At 38.3% G+C, this 22,363-nt stretch overlaps 1 protein-coding gene and 1 long non-coding RNA gene across 2 annotated transcripts in view; both read left to right on the plus strand.

The window, feature by feature from the left end:
* The first annotated feature begins 255 nt into the window (after positions 1-255).
* Positions 256-10,821, plus strand: LOC133515457 (leucine-rich repeat-containing protein 40-like). Its single transcript, XM_061848009.1, has 11 exons — positions 256-617; positions 1,085-1,269; positions 1,854-2,057; positions 2,445-2,568; positions 3,933-4,102; positions 5,137-5,279; positions 6,916-7,101; positions 7,907-8,050; positions 8,650-8,838; positions 10,063-10,254; positions 10,690-10,821. Exons 1-11 carry the CDS (start codon positions 455-457, stop codon positions 10,796-10,798), a joined length of 1,809 nt encoding a protein of 602 aa, XP_061703993.1. The 5' UTR covers positions 256-454; the 3' UTR covers positions 10,799-10,821.
* A 6,774-nt stretch (positions 10,822-17,595) lies between these two features.
* Positions 17,596-22,363, plus strand: part of LOC133515476 (uncharacterized) — a 45,287-nt gene continuing 40,519 nt past the window's right edge. Inside the window, exon 1 of the long non-coding RNA XR_009799029.1 lies at positions 17,596-21,300. This is a non-coding gene — a long non-coding RNA (uncharacterized LOC133515476). The remainder of the gene's footprint in view (positions 21,301-22,363) is intronic.

Raw genomic sequence — 22,363 nt, forward strand, 5'->3', positions numbered from 1 at the left:
GTTAGACGTTTTTAAAACATTTTATCTACGTACTAGTACATTGTATTTTTTACGCAAACATCATAAAGACTTGAAAAATCGGTTACTATAGCTGTTCATTAAAGAAGTTAGAAATAAGAAACAAATAGTGTAATTTTCACAAATTTTTATTACGATAATTATGATAAATTACGACATGCTTGTTTTATGTACGCGCTTGTATTTTTTAGACATAAAACGTCTCCTGCTTGTTTTGATTCGAGGTTTGACATTGACGTACGACGTACAGTAGTAGTGAACTTCGACAACTTCGTCGTTTAGGCAGGTCGTTCACTGTTCAGGGACAATGTTTATTTTAATAAATTCGTAGCTCATTTGCAAGTAGTTATAGCCGTATTCTATTACGTGAACATTCCTTCTAATAAGTAGTTTGTTTACTTCAGTTGTACGCTAGAATTGTCGTTTGTTTTTAAACATGTCTCGTAGACCTCATATAAAATCGCGTATAAAAGTGTGTGATAAATCTGTTTTCCACCTTCAAGATAAAAAGGCAGACGAAAGCGTGTTGACGAATGGTCTGATTCAGTCAGCTAAGCGTACGGGGCAGCTCAACCTAAGCGGGCGCGGCCTGGGGACTGGTGAGTGACTTCCTGACTGATAGGTACTTGCTGGTTAATTACTTCCTACTGCGCATTATAGTAAATACTTACGGAGATAGGAAGTACAGGTTGGGTGGAGTGGAGACTAACGTAGGAATTTGACTTACTAATTGAATAATAATTAATGTTAAGTGTAGTTTGTATGCTATAAGAACAGAGGAATACAAAAGTAAACATTTCAAGTGTCCAGAGAAGAAATGATGACTTGATGAAAATATTTTTAATTTTTTTCAAAATTCGTGTAGTTGTTTATTTTTTTCAATTTTCCTTAAAGTATTACTCTTGCTATTCAGGAAATAGGCAAATTTTAATTCCCTTCTTATTTTAAATTTATTATAGAGAGTTAATTTTCACATGCATAAAGTAAATTTTCTTTTAATATCGTAAAATGAACTGCCACAATTTTTCTGGTTTCATTTTTGTTTATTATTTATGATTTATTTTAGTCCCAGAAAATGTGTGGAAAATAGAGGAGCTGGTGCTAGAGGATGTGAAAGAAGTGGATTTTGCCCGAGAGGACCGGCACAACTGGTGGAACAGTGAGCCTCTGAAGTTCCTGGACCTCAGTTCCAATGCCATTGCTGCCATTCCCCCCGAAGTCAAACTCTTGCAGGATCTTGTCACTTTAAAGGTGGGATTGAAGTCACTATATACTCAACATAGTAATTCAAATATTTCATTTAGTATAGAATTTCTATAGATAGGGGACTGTTTTGATTGCCTTTGAGTCCCCTTAATATATTTTTTATGAATGTTAATAATTATCTGCTTTGATCAGTGAAGTAATTAAGAATGTTAAAGGTAGTTTAACCCTTTAAGAATTTGAACTTTAATAGTTGTCAGTAGAGTTGAATATCATATCCGCCATGTATGACTTTGCATGCGGTAAGGGGTTAAGCAAGTTATATTTTTTATTTATAAGAAATTAAATAAATTTGTTTGGTACATTTTAAAATTCTAAATATGTAAAAAAAATTGTTAGGTTGGCTATGTACTTGTACATTTGGCCAAACTAACAAAAACCAACCATTTTAACCCCAGACGAAAAGCTGAAGCTTGAAGCTTCTTGTTGACTGCAAATAAATTTGCTAGAGTGCAAAAAATCCGTTGTAACAAATCAGGGGTGGGGAGCGGGAGACAAGGGCAACAAACAATTAGCATAATATCGGCCGGGGTAGATAGACGGAGAGGATTTAACAACTTTTTAATTTTCAGCTTCATGACAATGCATTAACCTGCCTGCCCAATGAAATAGGCGAGCTGAAAAACCTGTCAAACCTCAGCCTGAACCATAACAAGCTGGTGGCTCTGCCGACATCCTTCTTCAGGCTTGGTGAGCTCCGTTGGCTCAGCCTCGCTCACAACCGGCTTGAGAAGATACAACCAGACTTTGGGGATCTGGTTATGTTGACTTTTCTGGTATGTAATAGATAATTGATGTAAAACATTTTCCATTTAAATCAACATAAAGTTATAAGTTATACACACTAATACAGCATAATTTTTAAGTGCATATATGGGGAATGGAGTTAAAATCAGTCTTGTTTTCCAAATAGAAATTTAGAATGACGTTGAAAGTGTCCCATCTACACTGTTGTTTTATGAGTAGCCTCTCTGCTATTTCTTCCTCAACTATAACAAATAACCAAAAAAGCATATTTGGAATGTATGGACGTATGGACTGGTTAAAATACTGGTGCCGAATCTGATCGCGGTGACGGCGCGATAACCGCCTTATATTTTTTATTTTTTGACTAACTGTTGATATGATAAATATTTAATTATAAATATGTATTGTGATTGTAGGATCTTTCCCACAACAAACTCGCCACCTTACCCCCGGGTATGGGCTACCTAGTGCGCTTAGTGGAGCTCAATCTGTCACACAACCAGCTGCAGGAGCTGCCACCTGACATCGTCAATTTAAGAGGTAAACATAATTGAATATATTAAAATGAGTCACGTTTTTTAATATCGAAAATCCTTACTAATAATACATCTATAAATGCGAGTAGCTCTATCTGTCTGTCACCGTTGAATCAATTTTGATGAATTTTGCTGTGAAAAGGGTGTGGTTGAATTTACTGTGAAAGTTCAATATGAAAATACTAATTCCACGCAAAGAAAATCGCCGGCAGACGCTGGTCTTTAATATACCTAAGTCTCACGAAAATTTTGCTATTAATAACTAATTTACGTACAAATAGCAAAAATAAAGTACTTAAACAAAATTACCTATTCATTTGTTGTTATTGTGCTGTTTCTATTTGTAATTCATATGGAGTTTACATAACACGCGCATTGCACGGTCGAGTGATTTTGTTGAATACTTTAGGTAAATCCCACGGTCTTTAGACACGCGTCGCCACTTATTTAGTTAGATGGACGCGGATATAGGTTATGGTTTATGGAGCACTTGAGTGATTTTGATATAAGCCACAATCACGTTGGGATATTCCCATACCCACCTTATTCCATTCCTTTTTGTGTAATACATGTTTACGAGTATCCTATAAATTATGTATTTGTCACCCTCTTTTTACTCTCCTCTCATCTACTCAAAGGTTAACTGGAAGAGATCCTTCTTGCTAATTGTATGTTTCGTCTAATATGTATTTTTGTACAATAATAAAGAGTTTATTATTACTACTACTACTACTACTTATAATAGTATATTACGATACAAGTGCGAAAAGTAGGAAATTAGCAACGAGTGGCGATAAATTAAAACACGACCGAAGGGAGTGTTTTAGATCGACACGAGTTGCGAATTACCTATTCGCACATGTATCGTACAACGTTTTACAGTACATATGACCCTCTAAATTTTCGACATAGTTACATAATGTGCTAATTTGCGCACTAGTGCGGAAAAATATCACCATATGTACTGTAATAACTTATTATGAATGCCAAGGTTCAGTTTGTTTGTCTGTTACCTCTTCACGCTTAAACTGGTGAACTGATATAGACGAAAATTTCTATGGAGTCCCGGGGAAAGACATTGAATAGTTTTCATCACAGAAATCGTCATTGTACGCTAACGAAGTCGCGACCGTGGCGGGCAGAAGCTGAGGGCTTACCGCGAACATTGATGTTCACAAATTGCGGGCATCTTTCTGTCACTCTAATTACGCCTTTGTTGGAGTTAAAAGAGAAAGATGCCCGCAATTTGCGAACTTCGGTGTTTGCGGCAGGCCCTCTGATACCACAAATAAACCTATTTCTTGAGCTTTCGTGAAGAGGAGACATTTATTGGTGACCTATATGTACTAAAGTTTTATTTAATTTTAGACCTAAAGAAGATGAATATAAGCAATAACAATCTACGCTCGCTGCCAGCACTTGGAGAGCTGAGAAGAATGGAAATACTAGACGCGAACCACAACGATATTCAGGAGTTGCCTGACTTCTACGGGTGTACAGCTTTAAAAGAGATCTATTTGGCTAATAACTACATTAAGGTAATTTCCATGACACCAATTTGATTGCACCCTTTAAACTATATTATAGCAAATGGATCTTTCAGAAAAAATATGCGTAAATTAAAAAAAATATATCACATCGGAAGATCATACTTTCGCCTTTTGTAATTGTCAAAATTATGCGTTTATTTGTCTGAAAGAAAGTAAGCTAATAATAATCGAGTCCACTTACAAAATGTCTGCGAGGGAGTCCCTAGGTTACTAGTTACCCTAGGTTGATGCTAGATCAAAGATAATTGTTTGTAATAGAGAGCTAAAGGATTAAAAACGTGCCCCTTAGTTTGACTTCCAAAACAGATGGCGCTGTACTGCGCCATATGTTTTTCCGTCACTGAATTGTCAAACGTCAACTTGACAATCAGAGTTGCCGCAAATGTACAGCGGCATCTCGTTCACCAGTCAAATTCGAAGCACGAAATTGTCTTAGATTGTACTCATCTTAATCAATGTATTCAGTGATCTGTATTGATTCAAACGCGATTTAAAAGAAATATGTGGACATGGTAATTTGTAATCAAGGGAATCTCTTATATGTACTTTTTTTTTTCATTTGTTATTATCTCATTATGTATTTGACGTTGTGAAGAATTTATTAAGTATTGATTTTTGATGATGACTTGTATGTATCTATATTTCTAGACATTTTATAATCGTATTGACGATCATAGCATAAATTCATATAGATTAGTTTAATATAAATTATATTAAACTAATCTATAATGAATGTACTACACTCATCTAGTGTACTACATTATAAAATAAAATAGTTATTAATATAGGTTTAGTATATTATTATTTATTATTATTATTATTTATTGTTCGGAGAACCAACAGCTATATTAGGTAATAAGTTACTAATATAATATGAAAATTTAATTTTGAAATAAATGTTTATTTAATTTAATTTAATTTATATTGTAATTTCATATTATGAAATAAATAAATCTAAATCAATAGGATTTTCTAGATATGTAAACGTGAAGACTATTACTTTATTTATTCTAATGTTTTAGGAAATAACGGAAGAATTTTGCGATCAAATGCAGCACCTGAACGTGCTGAACATCAGAGACAACCAACTGGAGGTGTTACCGGAGAATGTCTCTTTGCTACAGAAGCTAAAACGACTGGATCTTAGCAATAACAGTCTGAACAAGTAAGTATTTATATCTCGATGCACTGTATGGGATGCGAGAGGCTTGCATTTTTCCTTTCAGGTGCCGTAGGTTCAGAAAGTTTGTTATAACTTACAACAGATACAAAAAAAAAAACATGATATCCGCGGCCCTGAGCATGCACATCCATCGCTTACGCTCAGTGCCCGGGCAAGGTGCCCGTGAGCATTGCGATACATTGTAACTAAGCATTCCTGGTAATATTTAGAAACTAAAATGTCTTATAAAATTTTCTGGATTAGGCCTAGTTTCAGAGATAATTTAATGTTTTTCGAAATCATTCTTTCGCCATAAGTCGGTACAAAACACATTTTTGACTGCGGTATTGCCACTTTGAGGTCTAGTCTGGACATACCTATTGATTGACATCGAAAAATTAAAAAAATGTATTCTAGAGGCTATCCCCAAATAATAAAAAAATTAGTTACTTTTAGGTTATGTGTTTATCAATAAAAATTACGTTTTATGTAATTTAAAAAAAAAGGGAAAAAAAGAACAGTTTTTTTTGTCGAATTTCACAAAAAGGCATTTTTTGCTTCTGTTGCCATCAGGAATGCACCGTTAAAATCTCTCGCAATGCTCACGGGCACCTTGTATAACGAAAAGTCTAAAGCGTCAAAAAACGTTTGGTCCCTTGAGTGTCGCCATATAGAGTTTACACTAGTTGCATTTTGGCTCTCTGACCAGTAATTGACCCTAGTCTCACCTCTCGCAATTGATGACTCCAAAAACACTTCTCATTCATTAGCTCAATAAGCCTATTTACTCTAGCCTGGGAGAGGTCTAGATTGTATGTTTTAGTATTATCGGATTAGCACAAGTCCTACCCAGGATCGGAACAAGCTAACCCATCACATACTACAATGACGAGTGTTAAAATGCCATCATAAATATTAAATTTCTACGAAAGTTTATTTTTTATAGTGGCACCCCTCACCTTGGTACTTTAAGCGTTTGTGCAGAGTTTGCTTAGACGGTCTCTTGCGTATTCGTTTATGTATCTGTATACATAGGTACTCTCTATAATAATATTGCTGCCCCGCCCATGATGCCGGTTATCAATGTCATTGTGCGAGTTTAAATAAATAAATATTAATAGGGCATTATTACACAAATTGACTAAGTCCCACAGTAAGCTCAATAAGGCTTGTGTTGTGGGTACTTAAATACATAGAAAACACCCATGACTCAGGAACTAATATTCGTGCTCATCACACAAATAAATGCCCTTACCAGGATTTGAACCCGGGACCATCAGCTTCGTAGGCAGGGTTACTACCCACTAGGCCAAACCGGTCGTCATATATAATATATAAATACTTAAATACATAGAAAACACCCATGACTCAGGAACAAATATTCGTGCTCATCACACAAATAAATGCTCTTACCAGGATTTGAACCCGGGACCATCAGCTTCATAGGCAGGGTCACTACCCACTAGGCCAAACCGGTCGTCAAACACAGCAATGTAGTTATGCGCATGCAATAGAGATAGCAACAAACGGGTCAATGTACAAAAATCTATCTGGAAAGCGTCTCTTCTTTATGTGCCTTAAATTTTAAGAAATGCTATTCTGGTATTATTTTTAAGTTAACATGTGTTAAATTTTTTAGGCTACCCAAAAACCTCGGCCTCCTAACCCAACTGCAAAGCATCAGCATGGACGGCAACAGGCTGTCCTTCGTGCGGCAAGACGTGATCCGCGGCGGCACCGACCGCATGATGAAGTTCCTCCGCGACCGCATGCACGAGGAGATCCAAGCCGAAACCAGGGTCAATGAAGACCAGTGGCCGGACAAGTAAGTTTTTTTTTTTTTTTTATACTACGTCGGTGGCAAGCAAGCATACGGCCTGCCTGATGGTAAGCAGCCTCCGTAGCCTATGTACGCCTGCAACTCCAGAGGAGCTACATGCGCGTTGCCGACCCTAAACCCGCCCCCCCCCCCTCATTGAGCTCTGGCAACCTTACTCACCGGCAGGAACACAACACTATGAGTAGGGTCTACTGTTATTTGGCTGCTGTTTTCTGTAAGGTGGAGGTACTTCCCCAGTTGGGCTCTGCTCTAGATCTGGAATGACATCCACTGGCTGTGCCCTACCACACAAAGCGAGATGACATTCACAATGCCCATACCTCTCTTTTGGACGTAGTTTAAGGACGTACCCGGGTCCATAATATAAGTCTACTTACTAGTTCACCAAATATCACGCTAGATGTCGCTGTGCATGTGTATTTCTACATTGAACACACCTTTTTCTGTCGTTCTCAGCAGAAAGTGTACTGAAATAGTAGATAGTGGCACAATCCTGAACAAAGCGAAGGATTCTAAAATAGAATCACGAGTGTAGTGAGGGATTCAAGTGTAAACGTCCAAGGTGAACATAATTTAAATGCTTTATCATATCACTGCTGCCTATGAGGAAAATGTTATGTTTCAAAATATTACATACGCAAAAAAATTGTATGAAAAAAAATGTGTTCTAGAACAGAAAATTGCCATTTGATCCCTCGTAGCAGGGAAGAAAAAGCCTTTTTCCGAATACGTAATGTGAAAAAAGATAATTGTATTAATTTATAATAATCTATTTTTTTTTTTCTTAAAGGTTCACGCTAAAAAAGAACCAAGCCCTAATGTTACCCGGCCGAGAATTGAGGACGGTTCCTGACGAGGTGTTCAGCAACGCGGCCGAAGCGCAAGTGCACATCGTCGACATATCCAAGAACAATTTGACACAAGTGCCTATAGGGTAAGTAAAGTTAAAAAGAATTGATTGTAACAGAGGTAAAGAAAAAAAAACGTAATGTTTTGCGGTCACTGAATTATCAAATGTCAACTTTTGACAATCAGTATTACCGCAAAAATGGAGCTGTACAACGCCATCTCGTTTACCAGTCAAATTCGAAGCACGAAATTTTTTTTTCTCTAGTTATATCTGCGATCAGTCAAACTATAAGCAGATTAGTTGAATGCTTAATAACGTGACGAGCGAATCCTCCAGTGAGGGCTTCTACTCTCTTTTTTTTGTCTTAGATTTTACGCATCTTAATCAATGTATATTTTGTAAAGTACAATGTAATTAAAAAGCGAGCGTTATGAAATATAATAGACGGAATGATCGTCGTGTCAATGGGCTACTTACATCTACGGCTATGTCGGATACTTTCTGCTGAAAGGGACAGAGAAAGGTGTGCTCAGGTTCTCTCCCTCATAGCAGACATATGGGTACACTGATCAAGCCCCTAATTAGTTCAATTAACCTGTGAATGGTGAAAAACTTCACAAATACGCGACGAAAATTATTGAAGAGAATGTGATTCTCATTTATTTTTATGATTTAATTTTTAGCATATGCATCGTGCGAGAGACGTTATCGCAACTTGTCTTATCTTCGAACCACCTTTCCGAATTGCCCGCGGAGGTGGGGCAATGCAAGCACCTGCAACTGCTGGACGTCAGCAAGAACAGCCTGAGCGAGCTGCCGCCTGGGCTGGAGGCTCTGAAGGATTTGAGGGAGCTCGTCATATCCAACAACAAGTAAGGCTAACTGGCGCAGTCACCTGTTGCCTTCAACCAACTTGTCTAAGTTTACCGCTGTTGCGACTGCAACTTAATATTATATAAAAAACAATGCAGTAGCTAAACGCATTAGCAAACGCAAACGCTGTTTTTAGTTTGTTAGTGCCTCCGAATAATAGCCGAGCCCGACGGCTGCGTTTAGCTACTGCATTGTTTTTTATATAATATTAAGTTGCAGTCGCAACAACCGCCGAGATACTTCAAAGTACCAATCATGATTTGATAGAGCTCACCATTTAATCACCACCAGTTCCTAACTTGTTTAATCAAATAAATTAATATTATAGGACATTATTACACAAATTGACTAAGTCCCACAGTAAGCTCAATAAGGCTTGTGTTGAGGGTACTTAGACAACGATATATATAATATATAAATATTTATAAATACTTAAATACATAGAAAACACCCATGACTCAGGAACAAATATCCATGCTCATCACACGAATAAATGCCCTTACCAGGATTTGAACCCGGGACCATCGGCTTCGTAGGCAGGGTCACTACCCACTAGGCCAGACCGGTATAACCGGTGTTAATTAGATGGTATTACTACTCTAAATTGAAGATTTTTTTTTATACTATGTCGGTGGCAATCAAGCATACGGCCCGCCTGATGGTAAGCAGTCTCCGTAGCCTATATACGCCTGCAACTCCAGAGGAGCTACATGCGCGTTGCCGACACTAAGCCCGCCGCGCCGCCCGCCTAGTGTTATTTGGCTGCGGTTTTCTGTAAGGTGGAGGTACTTCCCCAGTCTGGATCTGCTCTAGATCTGGAATGACATCCACTGGCTGTGCCATACCACACAAAGCGAGATGACATTCACAATGTCCATACCTCTTTTACAGTACATATGGGGCTACTTTATAGCACTAGTGCGAGAAGTAGCATATTATGTTACTGTGTCGAACATTTAAAGGGCCATATGTACTGTAAAACGTTGTACGATACATGTGCGAATAGGTAATTCGCAACTCGTGTCGATTTAAAACACTCCCTTCGGTCGTGTTTTAATTTATCGCCACTCGTTTCGAATTTCCTATTTTTCGCACTTGTATCGTAATGTACTATTTTGAACGTAGTTCGTAATACTCTTCGTGAAACAATAAGGTTCAATTTCTTTTCAAATTCAAATCCTTATCTACTTATTTGAGATGCAAAACCCGCTTATTGTTTATAGGTTCACCCACATCCCACATTGCGTGTACTCGCTGGAGAACCTCGAGATCCTACTAGCGGCCGAGAACAAGATCAGCGAGATCAACGTCTCGTCGGACGCGCTGGCGAAGCTGCCTCGCCTCGCCGTGCTGGACCTCGCCAACAACAGCATCGCCAGCGTGCCGCCCGAGCTCGGCAACTTCACACACCTCAGGTATTTTTTTTCTTTGGTTTTTGATTGGCACACTACAAAGGTGCATCTACACCGCTGTTAACATTTATTGAGCAACATTGTGCAACACAGTAACAAAAGTTAACTGTGGTGAGGATGCGCCTTAACAAATTGTACAACGAATAGCAGCTTAACCAACGCAGAAAAATTATTCAATATTCTTAAAAGAAAAGAAATAAGTTTGTTTCCGATGCGATATTTTGCCGTTCTTATACATTCATGGATATCATGCAGGACAACAACCGCTATCGCATATTTACAAGTTTCACAAATTCCTTGATTTTATGAATGTTTTTTTTTTTAAAATAGGTTTTTGTTATCATTAATACTGGATTAATTATACGCACAATTTCTGTAGTTATACGGTACTTATATGGCAGTATGTACACGATATTTAAAACGTTAGCATATTTCCAGGTCTCTCGAGCTGATGGGCAACGTGTTCCGTCAGCCCCGCCACGCCATCTTGGAGAAAGGCACCGCCTCAATACTGGCGTACCTCCGCGACCGCATCCCCGCCAAGTAACGCCTGACTGGCGGCCGCGGGGCGCTCCCGCACTGGCGACTGTGCCGGTGGTGGGGGGGGGGGGGGACACCAGCGACGCCGGCGCACGACGTGGTCAAAATATGAACTGTATACCAACTGTTATGTCCCACACCCAGTAGGCCGGAGCGAATACATTTGGTAATACAGCGGCGTATGTTTCGTGACCGAGGTTTTAGCTGAGGCCATACTGAAGGGGTGGCAGTAAGGCTAAGAGGGGAGGGGAGGCAGCTGAGAGAGCGGGCAAGAAGATACGCATTTGTACGTATTTATTATGTTTTGTATTAGAATATAACCGTCTGCTATGGTGACGTCGCGTATGACGCTGTGCGCGGCGTACGGCGTACGAGACCGAGGCCTTAATTTCTCGTATAAAAGACGCATCGTAAGATTTTCAGTAAAGTAAGTTCTTTAGTACGAATCCTTAGCTGAGAGAAATTGAAAATAAATTCCCATTCGAAAGAAAGCATGAAACTTGGCATACTTTTATAGGTACAAACATATATCTGAATACAAGTTGTAATGTTTTTATCTGCTTTGACGCATTTTTGTGCTCAGAATTGCATTTTTTGACGAGACCCCTTTTTTACAACCCCTTCAAGAAATATCAATACCAAGTGTCATGCTTTCTTCCGGACCGGACTGTATTGAAAGCTAAGAAAACCCATCAGACATAGTTCTTAGATACCATCAAGTAGATTTTAAGTCGCTTCACGCGCTGTCCATTGCGTTTTTCTATATTACAATATAACATTAGGTATGTCAACCCAATATCACCATGTACGATTCACAGGGAGCAACTTATTACAGCCAAAGGAAATTGAACCTTTTATACGGTATTTACAGTTCATATTACTAGTGCGGGACGCCGTGCATCGAAGCTATTTAATCCTTTGAACGTCACGAAAATGGGTGTGTTACCACACTAATCAATCTATAATCGATCAATGGTACAATGGAATATCGATAGTTTCTACCTAGACCAATCGATCGATCGACGGCGACTATTCCATTCTAGCATCGATTGATTGGTGGTACCTTATCGTGTATGGCGTGTGATCGTGAACCTTATCGGAATGCACGAAAGTTGATATCGAACTGAAGCCGCGCGCGTCAGTTGACGTCTTCGACAGTCCAAAAGTTAAATATGGAACCATCATCATCACTGTTAAACTCAATAGGGGGTATTACAGATGTGCAAGTTGCGGAAAGTTTCCATAAAATAGGAAAAGTTCTCGGAAATATCTTGAAAATTTCACAGAAATATAAGAAATTTCCATTTTATGTTTCGGAAACTATCAATCCCCATACAAAATTATAAGAAGTTTCCGTAACTTTCCAGTGTAGAAAATTTCGCAATTTTGGAAATTTTCCTTCGGCACATCAATAGGGGGTATTACTGCAATGTTCTGCCACCAGAATGCAGCACTAGCACCTATCGTAAACCATAGAGTAACTTGAACTGTTTTTTGACAAATTTTCACAGATAATAAAATATGACATTGATGCATCACGGCGGTTTGTTTACAAAGGGCCTACCGGGAAACGCGAAAATCGAAATATAGTTATCTGCCTTCTTATCGTCCGTTAGCAAGAGAGATAGAGAGGTTAGATAACGAAATTTTGATTTTCTTGTTTCGCTGTAGATCCTCAGATTGTGATGGACTGTGATAGTGGCGCCCCCTACGCGGAGTTTCGCATAATATTCCCTATTCGTAAATGAAATATATAGTATAAAAAGTACAAATTCCTTTGACAGAAATATGTGTAGGAATCACGCAATGGACGTTGCTATTGCTATACCATGCAGCCAGAGAATATCAAGCCAAAGTAGTTTTAGAACACCAAATATTATCTTTTCGCGTACCTGTGACACCCGCCATTTTGTTTTTGTATACTTTGTTGTTTATGCTACTTGTTATGCACTTAAGTTAAATCATTGTTATGTTTGAGCTTGTTAATAAGGAATTAATTTGCGTAAATATTCTTATACAATTATATTAGGTTGTGATATTGTATTAATAATTATTAAAAAAAGAAAAATAATTTAATGAAATGTTTCGTAGCTAAGAATTGGACAAATAAAAGCTAAATTTATTTACTTTAGAAGTATGATCTAACTAATAACGTTCTACGTAAATACGCCTAAACTATGCCAAATAAAGGAAAGAAATATTTTTTTCTGACGAATCTATTATCGTAGAAACTTGCTCAATTGATGTACAGCCAAATGATGAAATAATTATATTTTAAATTTATTGCAATGCGCATCAATAAATCTGCAGCTATCATCATATTTAAAAGGATTATATCACATAGCGATAATAGTAATTTAATTCCCAAGTTCGTTATCACGCTAACGAATATGAGAAATTTTTTTTATGTAAAATGCTAACGCACAGTTATACTTTGTAAGTTATCGAAATTAACATTAAAATTTTCTAAAAAATTATAAGGTTCTGACCGTTCGGACGTTCTCCATTCGATAATTGGTATTAGAAAAGCATGTATTACGTATAAGTCGATGTTACGCACAATTGTGATATTATTATGTACCACGCCACGCCACGATGTATGCTGTATGCTGGTAGTTTCTTGTCCGTAGAGGCATTCCACCTGAATGAAGATAATATTACCGTTAAAAAACAAACTAGTAGCTCTGTGAGCTCTAGACCTCGCGATGAGCTTAGAGAATGTAAAAGTGAAAAACACTTTTAGTTCGATGAGTTATTATCACAGTGAACTGGCAATGGTCTTAAGCGCCATAGACCGTATTAGTGCTTACGTCCTTTACGCCAAATTCCGCATTTTGAAAAAAAAAACTAAAACTTAACCGACAAGAAATTCAATTTCATAATAGAATCTGGTCACAAAATTTCACGAGAATCGGTTGATAATTGCGACCTGTAGAGGAGAACATCTGAACATACGTAAGCAAATTGCCCGAGTTAAAACGTTTACTATACTGTGTAACATTTATTAACGCAATAAATATTTTTCATTTTCAAAAGAGAGACCTTCGCTAACGCTTCGGTCAATAAAGCGGAATGCAAATCAAGAATCCGTTGTAGAATTTCAAAACATCAACTTGTTTTCTTTCTCAGAATAAAAAAAACTAGCTTTTTAAATAAAGTAAGTAAATTAAATAAAGTTAATTCGGGCATAAGTGCCCATTATGCCCATTTTATCCTCGACCTATATCGGCTTCGCTTAAACTCGTATAAAATAGGTTACTTTATGACCTACTATTCAATTTTCATACGTCCGTCTTTATTGACATGATGTGCGCAAAAGTAATATCTATTTGTTTACCTACTGAATCAGCAATAGAGCTTGCAGTCGCCACCCGCTGTTGTTCAATAGAAGCTATTGTTGCTAGTTTGAATAATATACATATTAAATGAATGCACAGTAAGAGATCAGATATCAGTTTATTTTCCTCCCAATCGAAATGGAAAGCAGAGTGGACTGGAGAGTATATACCCATTTTATCCTCGACTTACATCGGCCCTCGCCTAGTGGCTCCTCAAATAAAATAGGTTATTTTATGCTATCGTTGTACAATCTTCGATCAAATTATGAATGCATAAAGGTCAATGTGCCAAAGGCGAAATATAAAATGTTTGGTTGGGAAGATCATCATAGAACAAGAACTCTGAGCTTGTAGGTTGTAGGTGGACGGTCATCCCCGCATTGACCTTAATGTCATTTTCGGTGGAATGCTTCTCAGTTTGAAACCACTAATTATACGGTTTGCATTGCAGTATAGAGTATTTAAACTACAAGGCTGTTTTCCAGTTATATTATCTAGTCGTAATAAGTCATTGCAAAAACATAGTCACGTAACAGAGTTTTTATTGTTAGCTTACACATATACTGGGTGATTCTGGGGTTATGATAAGGAATTACAACCTGATAAAGATAATTAGAACATTTTTTGACAAGGGATCGATATGGAAATCGCGAATAAAAATATTGACGATCGATATTCCTCTACTATGAGCTCTTGAGGTTTTCTTAGGAATTGCTCAATTTATCGCGGTTCTGTAGTTTTTCCATTAGAAGATCAAACTTGACCATCTTTATAACTTTTCCTTTGATTAAATGACTTTAATTATGTAAAATTTGGTTCTGAATTCCCAATTCAATTTAATATTTTTAGTCATTCCTGACCTGCTAGCAAAAGTTGCGTTCTCGCGCGCGAGTATTTGAAGTCGCGGAAGATGTATGGAGTCGCGCGCGAGAATGCCACCCACGCTAGCAGATCTGATCCCAACACGGAATCACCCACCAAGTAGTTATTTATATTGTATTCGCTGTGACATAAATTATTATATTTAAATAGACATGCTAAAAATATTGCCGCATGTTTGGAATGTATTATAATTGTATTACTAGTTTTACGTCTTTGTTTATATCATCTTGCGACTTCGAGGGTGATATGAAAATTGCTGGATTGAAATGTAACTTAAAATTTTAAATCTTGGCATTAGTTAAGAAATAACGCCAATACGTGTTCATATTTATCTAATTAAATGCGCGTCTTGAAACTTGACATTGATTATGGATTTCAAAAGCATCCATTTTGTAATTAAAACTTCGTATTCAAAATAATTCTGATTCATTTAAGTAGACGCCTCTGCTTATAAAGGATTTTCGATCGCGTACAATTCTTGCAACGTGTAAATAAATACCCTGTATAAAAGTATTAGTGTTTTCTTTTTCATGTAATAAATGTTCGAATTACTGCAACATCATACGCTATCAAGTTAATCAATCGTTTATTTATAAATATAATAATAATTCAGCCTATATACGTCCCACTGCTGGGCACAGGCCTCCTCTCATGTGCGAGAGGGCTCGGGCTATAGTCCCCACGCTAGCCCAATGCGGATTGGGGACTTCACATACACCTTTGAATTTCTTCGCAGATGTATGCAGGTTTCCTCACGATGTTTTCCTTCACCGAAAAGCTAGTGGTAAATATCAAATGATATTTCGTACATAAGTTCCGAAAAACTCATTGGTACGAGCCAGGATTTGAACCCGCGACCTCCGGATTGAAAGTCGGACGCCATATCCACTCGGCCACCACCGCTTGTGTAATACTATATTAAATACAGCTAAACCCTAGAAGAAACCTAGTCTCATAGACTCGATCTGGGGTTCATTTCTGAAACGATATTAGGCTAATATTATTAGTCTACGAATCGTCAAGTCATATGGGTTACCATGGCCACACACCAATAATATTAGACTAATACCGTACGAGAAATGGGCCCCTATTATAAAATTAAAAGAATACAATACTCCTGGGTGCACCTGTTTTCGAGGAATCAATCTCAGATTTCATCAACTCAAAAGTACATAGTTTTACAGAATTCTCGGACCGTCTACTGAAAATTAATTCCCACATGGCGCTCTGTATTCTTCGTTCCTGCCTTTTTGTTCCCAAATTTACATATTCTCTGCGCTGCAGTCCTTTATGGAAGTTTCCAAACATTACCGCATCAATAGATTCAATCCTCCACATTCAACTGGAAAAAATTTTAAATGTCAAAATAAATGATCGCCAATTTCTTCATGCTACCCTACCGATCAGATTCGGAGGTCTCGGTACCCGTCAAATATCAAGTGTCGCTTTACCCGCGTTTCTGTCCTCAGTACATAGTACGCTCCCCCTCGTAGGCAAAATCCTTACGCCATCACTCCGTGGTTTCGAGGTAGCGTACATGTCTGAGGCTGAAGACGCATGGAAAATGGCTTGCCCAGGAAGAGATCTACCCATTAACAAATCCATCCAGAGAATCTGGGATCAACCCATCTGTTCACAAGTACATACACACCTCTTAAATTCTTGCTCCACCAGCCAGGAAAAAGCACGCATCCTGGCTGTGGCGGAAAGAGAATCTGGCTCCTGGTTGCACGCTCTCCCCTCATCAAACTTTGGAACATTGCTAGACAACAATACCCTCAGGCTGGCTGTCGGTCTTCGCTTGGGATCCAATATAGTCACACCCCATCGTTGCCCCTGCGGAACTTCTGTGGACAGCCTTGGACACCACGGGCTGTCGTGTTCTAAGAGTGCCGGCCGCCTATCACGCCACGCCTGCCTCAATGACATCCTCCGTCGTGCCTTTGTCAGTGCCAACGTCCCAGCCATTCTCGAGCCACCTGGCCTCGCACGTGACGATGGTAAGAGGCCCGACGGAATGACTCTTGTGCCCTGGAGTGTTGGACGGCCCCTTATTTGGGACGCAACGTGTGTGGACACCCTGGCACCGTCTCATCTCGGCTCAACATCATTGAGAGCGGGCGGGGCGGCCATAGCTGCCGAGGCTGCAAAATGCCGCAAATATATAGCTCTCACTGACCGGCATATATTTGTGGCTTTTGCAGTCGAAACTCTAGGACCGTGGTGCCCAAGCGCTCATAAATTAATTCGGCAACTTTCAACAAAAATTATTGATGTCACGGGGGACCGTAGGGCTGGCTCCTTCCTCGCCCAACGGATCGGCATAGCGATCCAAAGGGGGAATGCAGCCAGCCTTATGGGAACCCTTCCACAGGGTTCTGACCTGGGTGATCTAGCTTAATATAAACATATTGGGCTAGGTCACTCATGTTACCCTTTTTTTAGGTTTTAATTTTAGTTTTGTAGGTAGTTTTAATTTTAGGTTACATTTTATACTAAGTTTGTTATTATTTAAATATAGTCACATATGTTAATTAAAAAATAGATGTGACGTCACATTTTTCAATAACATTTAAGGAATCCAAAGAATACAACTATCTACGCCACGGTCGCTCTAGAAATCGTGTGAAAATAGCGATCATTGCAATCAGTAAGGCCCAAGGACCTACCCGTAGTACCTACTGTCCTGATTACTTCTTTTGTTTTGTTCGATTTGAAACAAAATTCAATCATATTTCATTCACTATTGATTTCAAATTTTAATTGCCAGATTGCTAAGTTGAATGGGCCTTACTGTCAATGTCCGGGCCTTCTTTCTAGTCTTTATTACTCTCTTATTATTAATAATCTCAATGCCAAGTTGACATCGTTAATAATTGTTGAGAACCATTGTTCTATCAATTGTTCTAAAAATTTATATATAATTTGTGCAGTTTACTAGAGTTCTAACTCTGCCTCGGCTTCGGAAGCAACAGAGTAGGTACAGCAACGCAACGCCACCATAAACGTAAATTTCCTATGAACATAGGACAATCATAGTGGACCTGTCACACTCTGCCGCTGCCAAGTCGAAGTTAGCGTAGACGAATTTTAATTACTTATCATTTAAAATAAGTACCTATAGACAGCTTTTCAGCACAAGTTGTAGGTAATATAGACTAACTCGAATGAGATATTTTGCCATAAAAAAAAGGTTATCATGATGTTTTCTCAAGTCACCTTTTTTGTACTGACCACCTGTAGGCCTAATGTTCTTGCAATAAGGTCTACAAATGGTTAGAGGGCCTACCGCGAAAAAAGGAAATAAACTTTTCTTTATCTGCCTCTATCGCTCTTGCATATTCGAGTGATAGAGAGGTAGATACAGAAATTTCGATTTTTGTAGGGCCTCAGGTAATGGGACATTTTATCTTTGACCTACGTACCTACTTATTTCAAATGTAAACCTCATTTTCGCGGTACAAAGTGCATTTTTCTTTAAATGGATGTTGCATGTAAATAGGTATATCGTCCAATGAAGAATGTCAAACATACGTACCATGTAGTATTTGAGTTATATGTTAACAAAATTAGCATTGTTACCTACAGTCACGTGAAGGTGTTACTAGCTTGTAGCCGATTATCTTGTGTGCAGCTACGCTGTGAGTCCGAATTCGTAAAAAACAAGTTTCTGACAATTTTTTGTGACACTTATTGCTGTTTATTTACAACTTCTCATTTGCGAGGCTATCAATTATTTGCCAAGACGTTTTTAATGAACCTAAACTCGGTGTGTTTGTGTTTTTTTGCTTCCTCCCGACTGTATCATGATCGGCGCCATGTTATTGCATTGTACACATATAGCAGCATACACATATAGTATATATAGGGTATACATAGGTCACTAGATAGGTTTTGCGATAGACAAATATGAAACAAAGACGTGGCCTATCACGTATGTTAAAAACTATAAGTATTTCCAATGTTTGGACGGAAAACATTTAAATTTTATTTTATTTAGGTACTTATTAAAAAAATAGATTTAAACTTTGAAAACGTCGGCGTGGGCTAAGAACGATTTACGATTATTTTATACAACATTTTCATTTCATACAAAGTTTATATTTTTTTTGAAGTATTTTAAAAATAAAGTAAATGTTTTCCGGCCAATTATTGTCTATGCATATATAGTTTAAAAAAATATATGTGATAGGCCACCTCTTTGTTTCACATTTGTCTATTGCTAAACTTATCTCGTGACCTATGTATAGTCGCCATCAGATATATTTCGGAGCGGCCAAGGTGTTCGCAAATATCTGAACACGCCTCTATTGTCATGGCACTAGAGTGCGTGTTCAGATATTTTTGGTCACCTTGGCCACTCCGAAATATCTGATGGCGACTGTACAAACAAATATATGCATTGAAGCTAAATAAAAAATTGCGTTCCAAGATTCTAAAGCTTATACGTCTCTTATCTTTCGTAAGCACCTACTTATTGAAAATAATTTGACACAAACAACTTCATTAAAAAAATAATTTACACCAATTTACAATATTTCAGAGAACCTGTCAAACTAAGTAAACATGGTAATTTAAAAGCAATAAATGCAAGCACCGCTTATAAGTGAAGTAGCAATTGTCCGTAATTTGGTACATCAGGACGTGATGGTATGCCGCGCCCAGACATTTCCATGACAATAGCGGGACGTTACCGAATTAACATAACAGATTGCTTTATAGGTCAGCGTCTGCGGTTGTTGTCGTCGCATTTTGAGCGAGCGTTCATCAAACATGCTGGAAATATTGGGGAACCTTGGAAATCTATGAGACGCGGACATGGCCCAAGTGTTATTACGATCTCGATCCGCCGCATAGCTGTGGCACTGAAAATATCAATATATACAGCCCAGGGGCGCAGGACCCTGACCAGACTAAAGCCACAACGATATTACTTATACTGCCAAAGCAGGGCTTGTTACATCTACCTTTTTGTCGGACACTTTTTGCCATCTTTCTGCTGAGAGAGAGGGCAATAACGAAACGGTGTAGATAATAATAAACTACCTATAATAGCCCCTTTAATGCACTCTCTGATTACGCATTGTATTTCAGAACTTGAGCTCTCTGTACACTGGCCTTTTATACTAAAACTACTTACGCGAGCTAGCCCGACATTCGTAACACACGGTCAAGTGACACGAAGCCTAATCATAAACAATTAGTCAGCTAGACCGTCGTAAATCATTTACCCGCTTGTTGACGAGCGGCCGATTATTTTCAACATTTCGGATTGTTTCATCACATCATTCAATGGCGCCATTGTCTTAGAGTTGATTATAGTTGTGTGTTTACGTTTCCTGTTTTTGCACGGTCGTTCGTGGACATGACATATGAGTGTTTACTACAGACATGCTCTAAGGAGTAAACTAAAGATTTTGTAGAAAAAGAATATAAATAAAATGATGCTAATCATTGACGTAGCTGTGGGCGAAGCGGCCCCTCGCCCACATCAGCCTCACACTTAACAGGGCCCCGCGGGAACCAACCCTTTTTAGGGTTCCGTAGCCAAATGGCATAAAACGGAACCCTTATAGTTTCGCCATGTCCGTCTGTCTGTCTGTCTGTCTGTCTGTCTGTCCGAGGCTTTGCTCCGTGGTCGTTAGTGCTAGAAAGCTGAAATTTGGCATGGATATATAAATCAATAAAGCCGACAACGTCGTACAATAAAATTTAAAAATTTAATTTTTTTAGGGTACCTCCCCTACACGTAAAGAGGGGGTGAATTTTTTTTTTCGCTTCAACCCTAGAGTGTGGGGTATCGTTGGAAAGGTCTTTCAAAACTAATAGGGGTTTTCAAGAAACATTTTTTGATAAAGTGAATATATTCGGAGATAATCGCTCCAAAAGAAAAAAAAAATGTGTCCCCCCCCTCTAACTTTTGAACCATAGGTCCAAAAAATATGAAAAAAAAATCGTGGAAGTAGAGCTTAAGAAAGACATTAAATGAAAACTATTACACCAATTCTCCATACACTCCCCTCCCTGTTTATACTCGAGGTGGCCAAGTTCGTACGAGCGTTTTTGATTTGTCTTCATTCCTCAAAAAACAGTGGAACCGCAAAAGATTTCGGGACATGCGTCAGCATGACTTGAAACAGCCTGAAAAGCCCACTCATCAACGTGTACAGTCAGCGTCAAATACTTTGTAGCAGTTAAAGTGGCCAAATAGTTCGGTACACCATACTAAATATATGGTGTACCGAACTATTTGGCTACTTTGGTTGCTACAAAGTATTTGACGCTGACTGTACGTATGGTATATGGTTGGATCAAAGATCTAGGTATAATTAAATTCCTGCTCACCAATTCTCCATAAACTCCCCTTCCTGTTGATACTCGAGGTGGCCAAGTACGTACGAAATCACACCATTCAATCAATTATATATGTTAATTATATAAAATTCCACATAAGAGTTTTTATTAGTATTGAATGCTTACCAAATTTTGGTGGTAACTACTGAAAAAATCCCATTAGTTATCACTGGTAACAACTTGGTGGTAACTAGTGGGAATAACCCAAAACTTTCAATGTGTCTGGGTTAGCGTTGTTACTAACTATTCCAAATGTCAAATCGATAGCGTAAGTGGTTCTCGAGATATTTAGATGTGATAATGATAAGGGTTCCTTTTGTACCTTTTTGGGACGGAACCCTAAAAACACCTCTCAGGATTTGTCATGTCTGGGGTGCCAGGACGCTGGTTTTCAAGACAATCGTAAAAAAAACCCGTCTCCTTCCTTACCATTTAAACAAACATCGTCCACTTAAATTAGGGTTTATTACAGTCATATATTGCGTACCTATACTTAAATGTATGTACGTAGTAGTTACTTACATCCACCACCAAATAGGTATCATGACAGCGGCGGACGTCACGATGTTCCTTCCGCGACTGATGCAAATTGCGCTAGGCGGATGATTTGGAAATCTGCGAAATAGCATAGGTGCGGGTGTAATTTTTATTAGTTGAGCCCGTATGTTTGCGAAACATCAAGTGTTATCTATTACAAGCTATTGTCGAGCGTAGTTGAATCGATCACGAAGACAAACCAATGTAAATGAGCTAAGTATTTAGAATTGTTTATCCTATGAGTCGTGTATGAGTCATAAATTGAATATTTTCGATACGCTGTAGTCAACTATAAAAAAAATGTTTAATCACGTGCCGCACGCGCTCCCGTAGAACAGGGGACGGGGGCGGGGACTTGCACTACTAAGATACTTACCAATTTTCATTACTTATTTAGGTTTTATAGTAAAATAGTTATTTACGATACAAGTGCAGAAAATAGGAAATTCGCAACGAGTGAT

The sequence above is a fragment of the Cydia pomonella genome, chromosome 2, assembly GCF_033807575.1.
Source record: "Cydia pomonella isolate Wapato2018A chromosome 2, ilCydPomo1, whole genome shotgun sequence".
Lineage (NCBI taxonomy): Eukaryota > Metazoa > Arthropoda > Insecta > Lepidoptera > Tortricidae > Cydia > Cydia pomonella.

What these genes read in the sequence shown, in the direction of transcription:
- LOC133515457 (XM_061848009.1), top strand. Translation starts at nt 455, where the DNA reads ATGTCTCGTAGACCTCATATAAAATCGCGTATAAAAGTGTGTGATAAA. An exon ending in AGCAATAACAGTCTGAACAA is followed by an intron (nt 5,280 to 6,915) that starts GTAAGTATTTAT and finishes TAAATTTTTTAG; the next exon opens with GCTACCCAAAAACCTCGGCC. An exon ending in GAAGACCAGTGGCCGGACAA is followed by an intron (nt 7,102 to 7,906) that starts GTAAGTTTTTTT and finishes TTTTTCTTAAAG; the next exon opens with GTTCACGCTAAAAAAGAACC.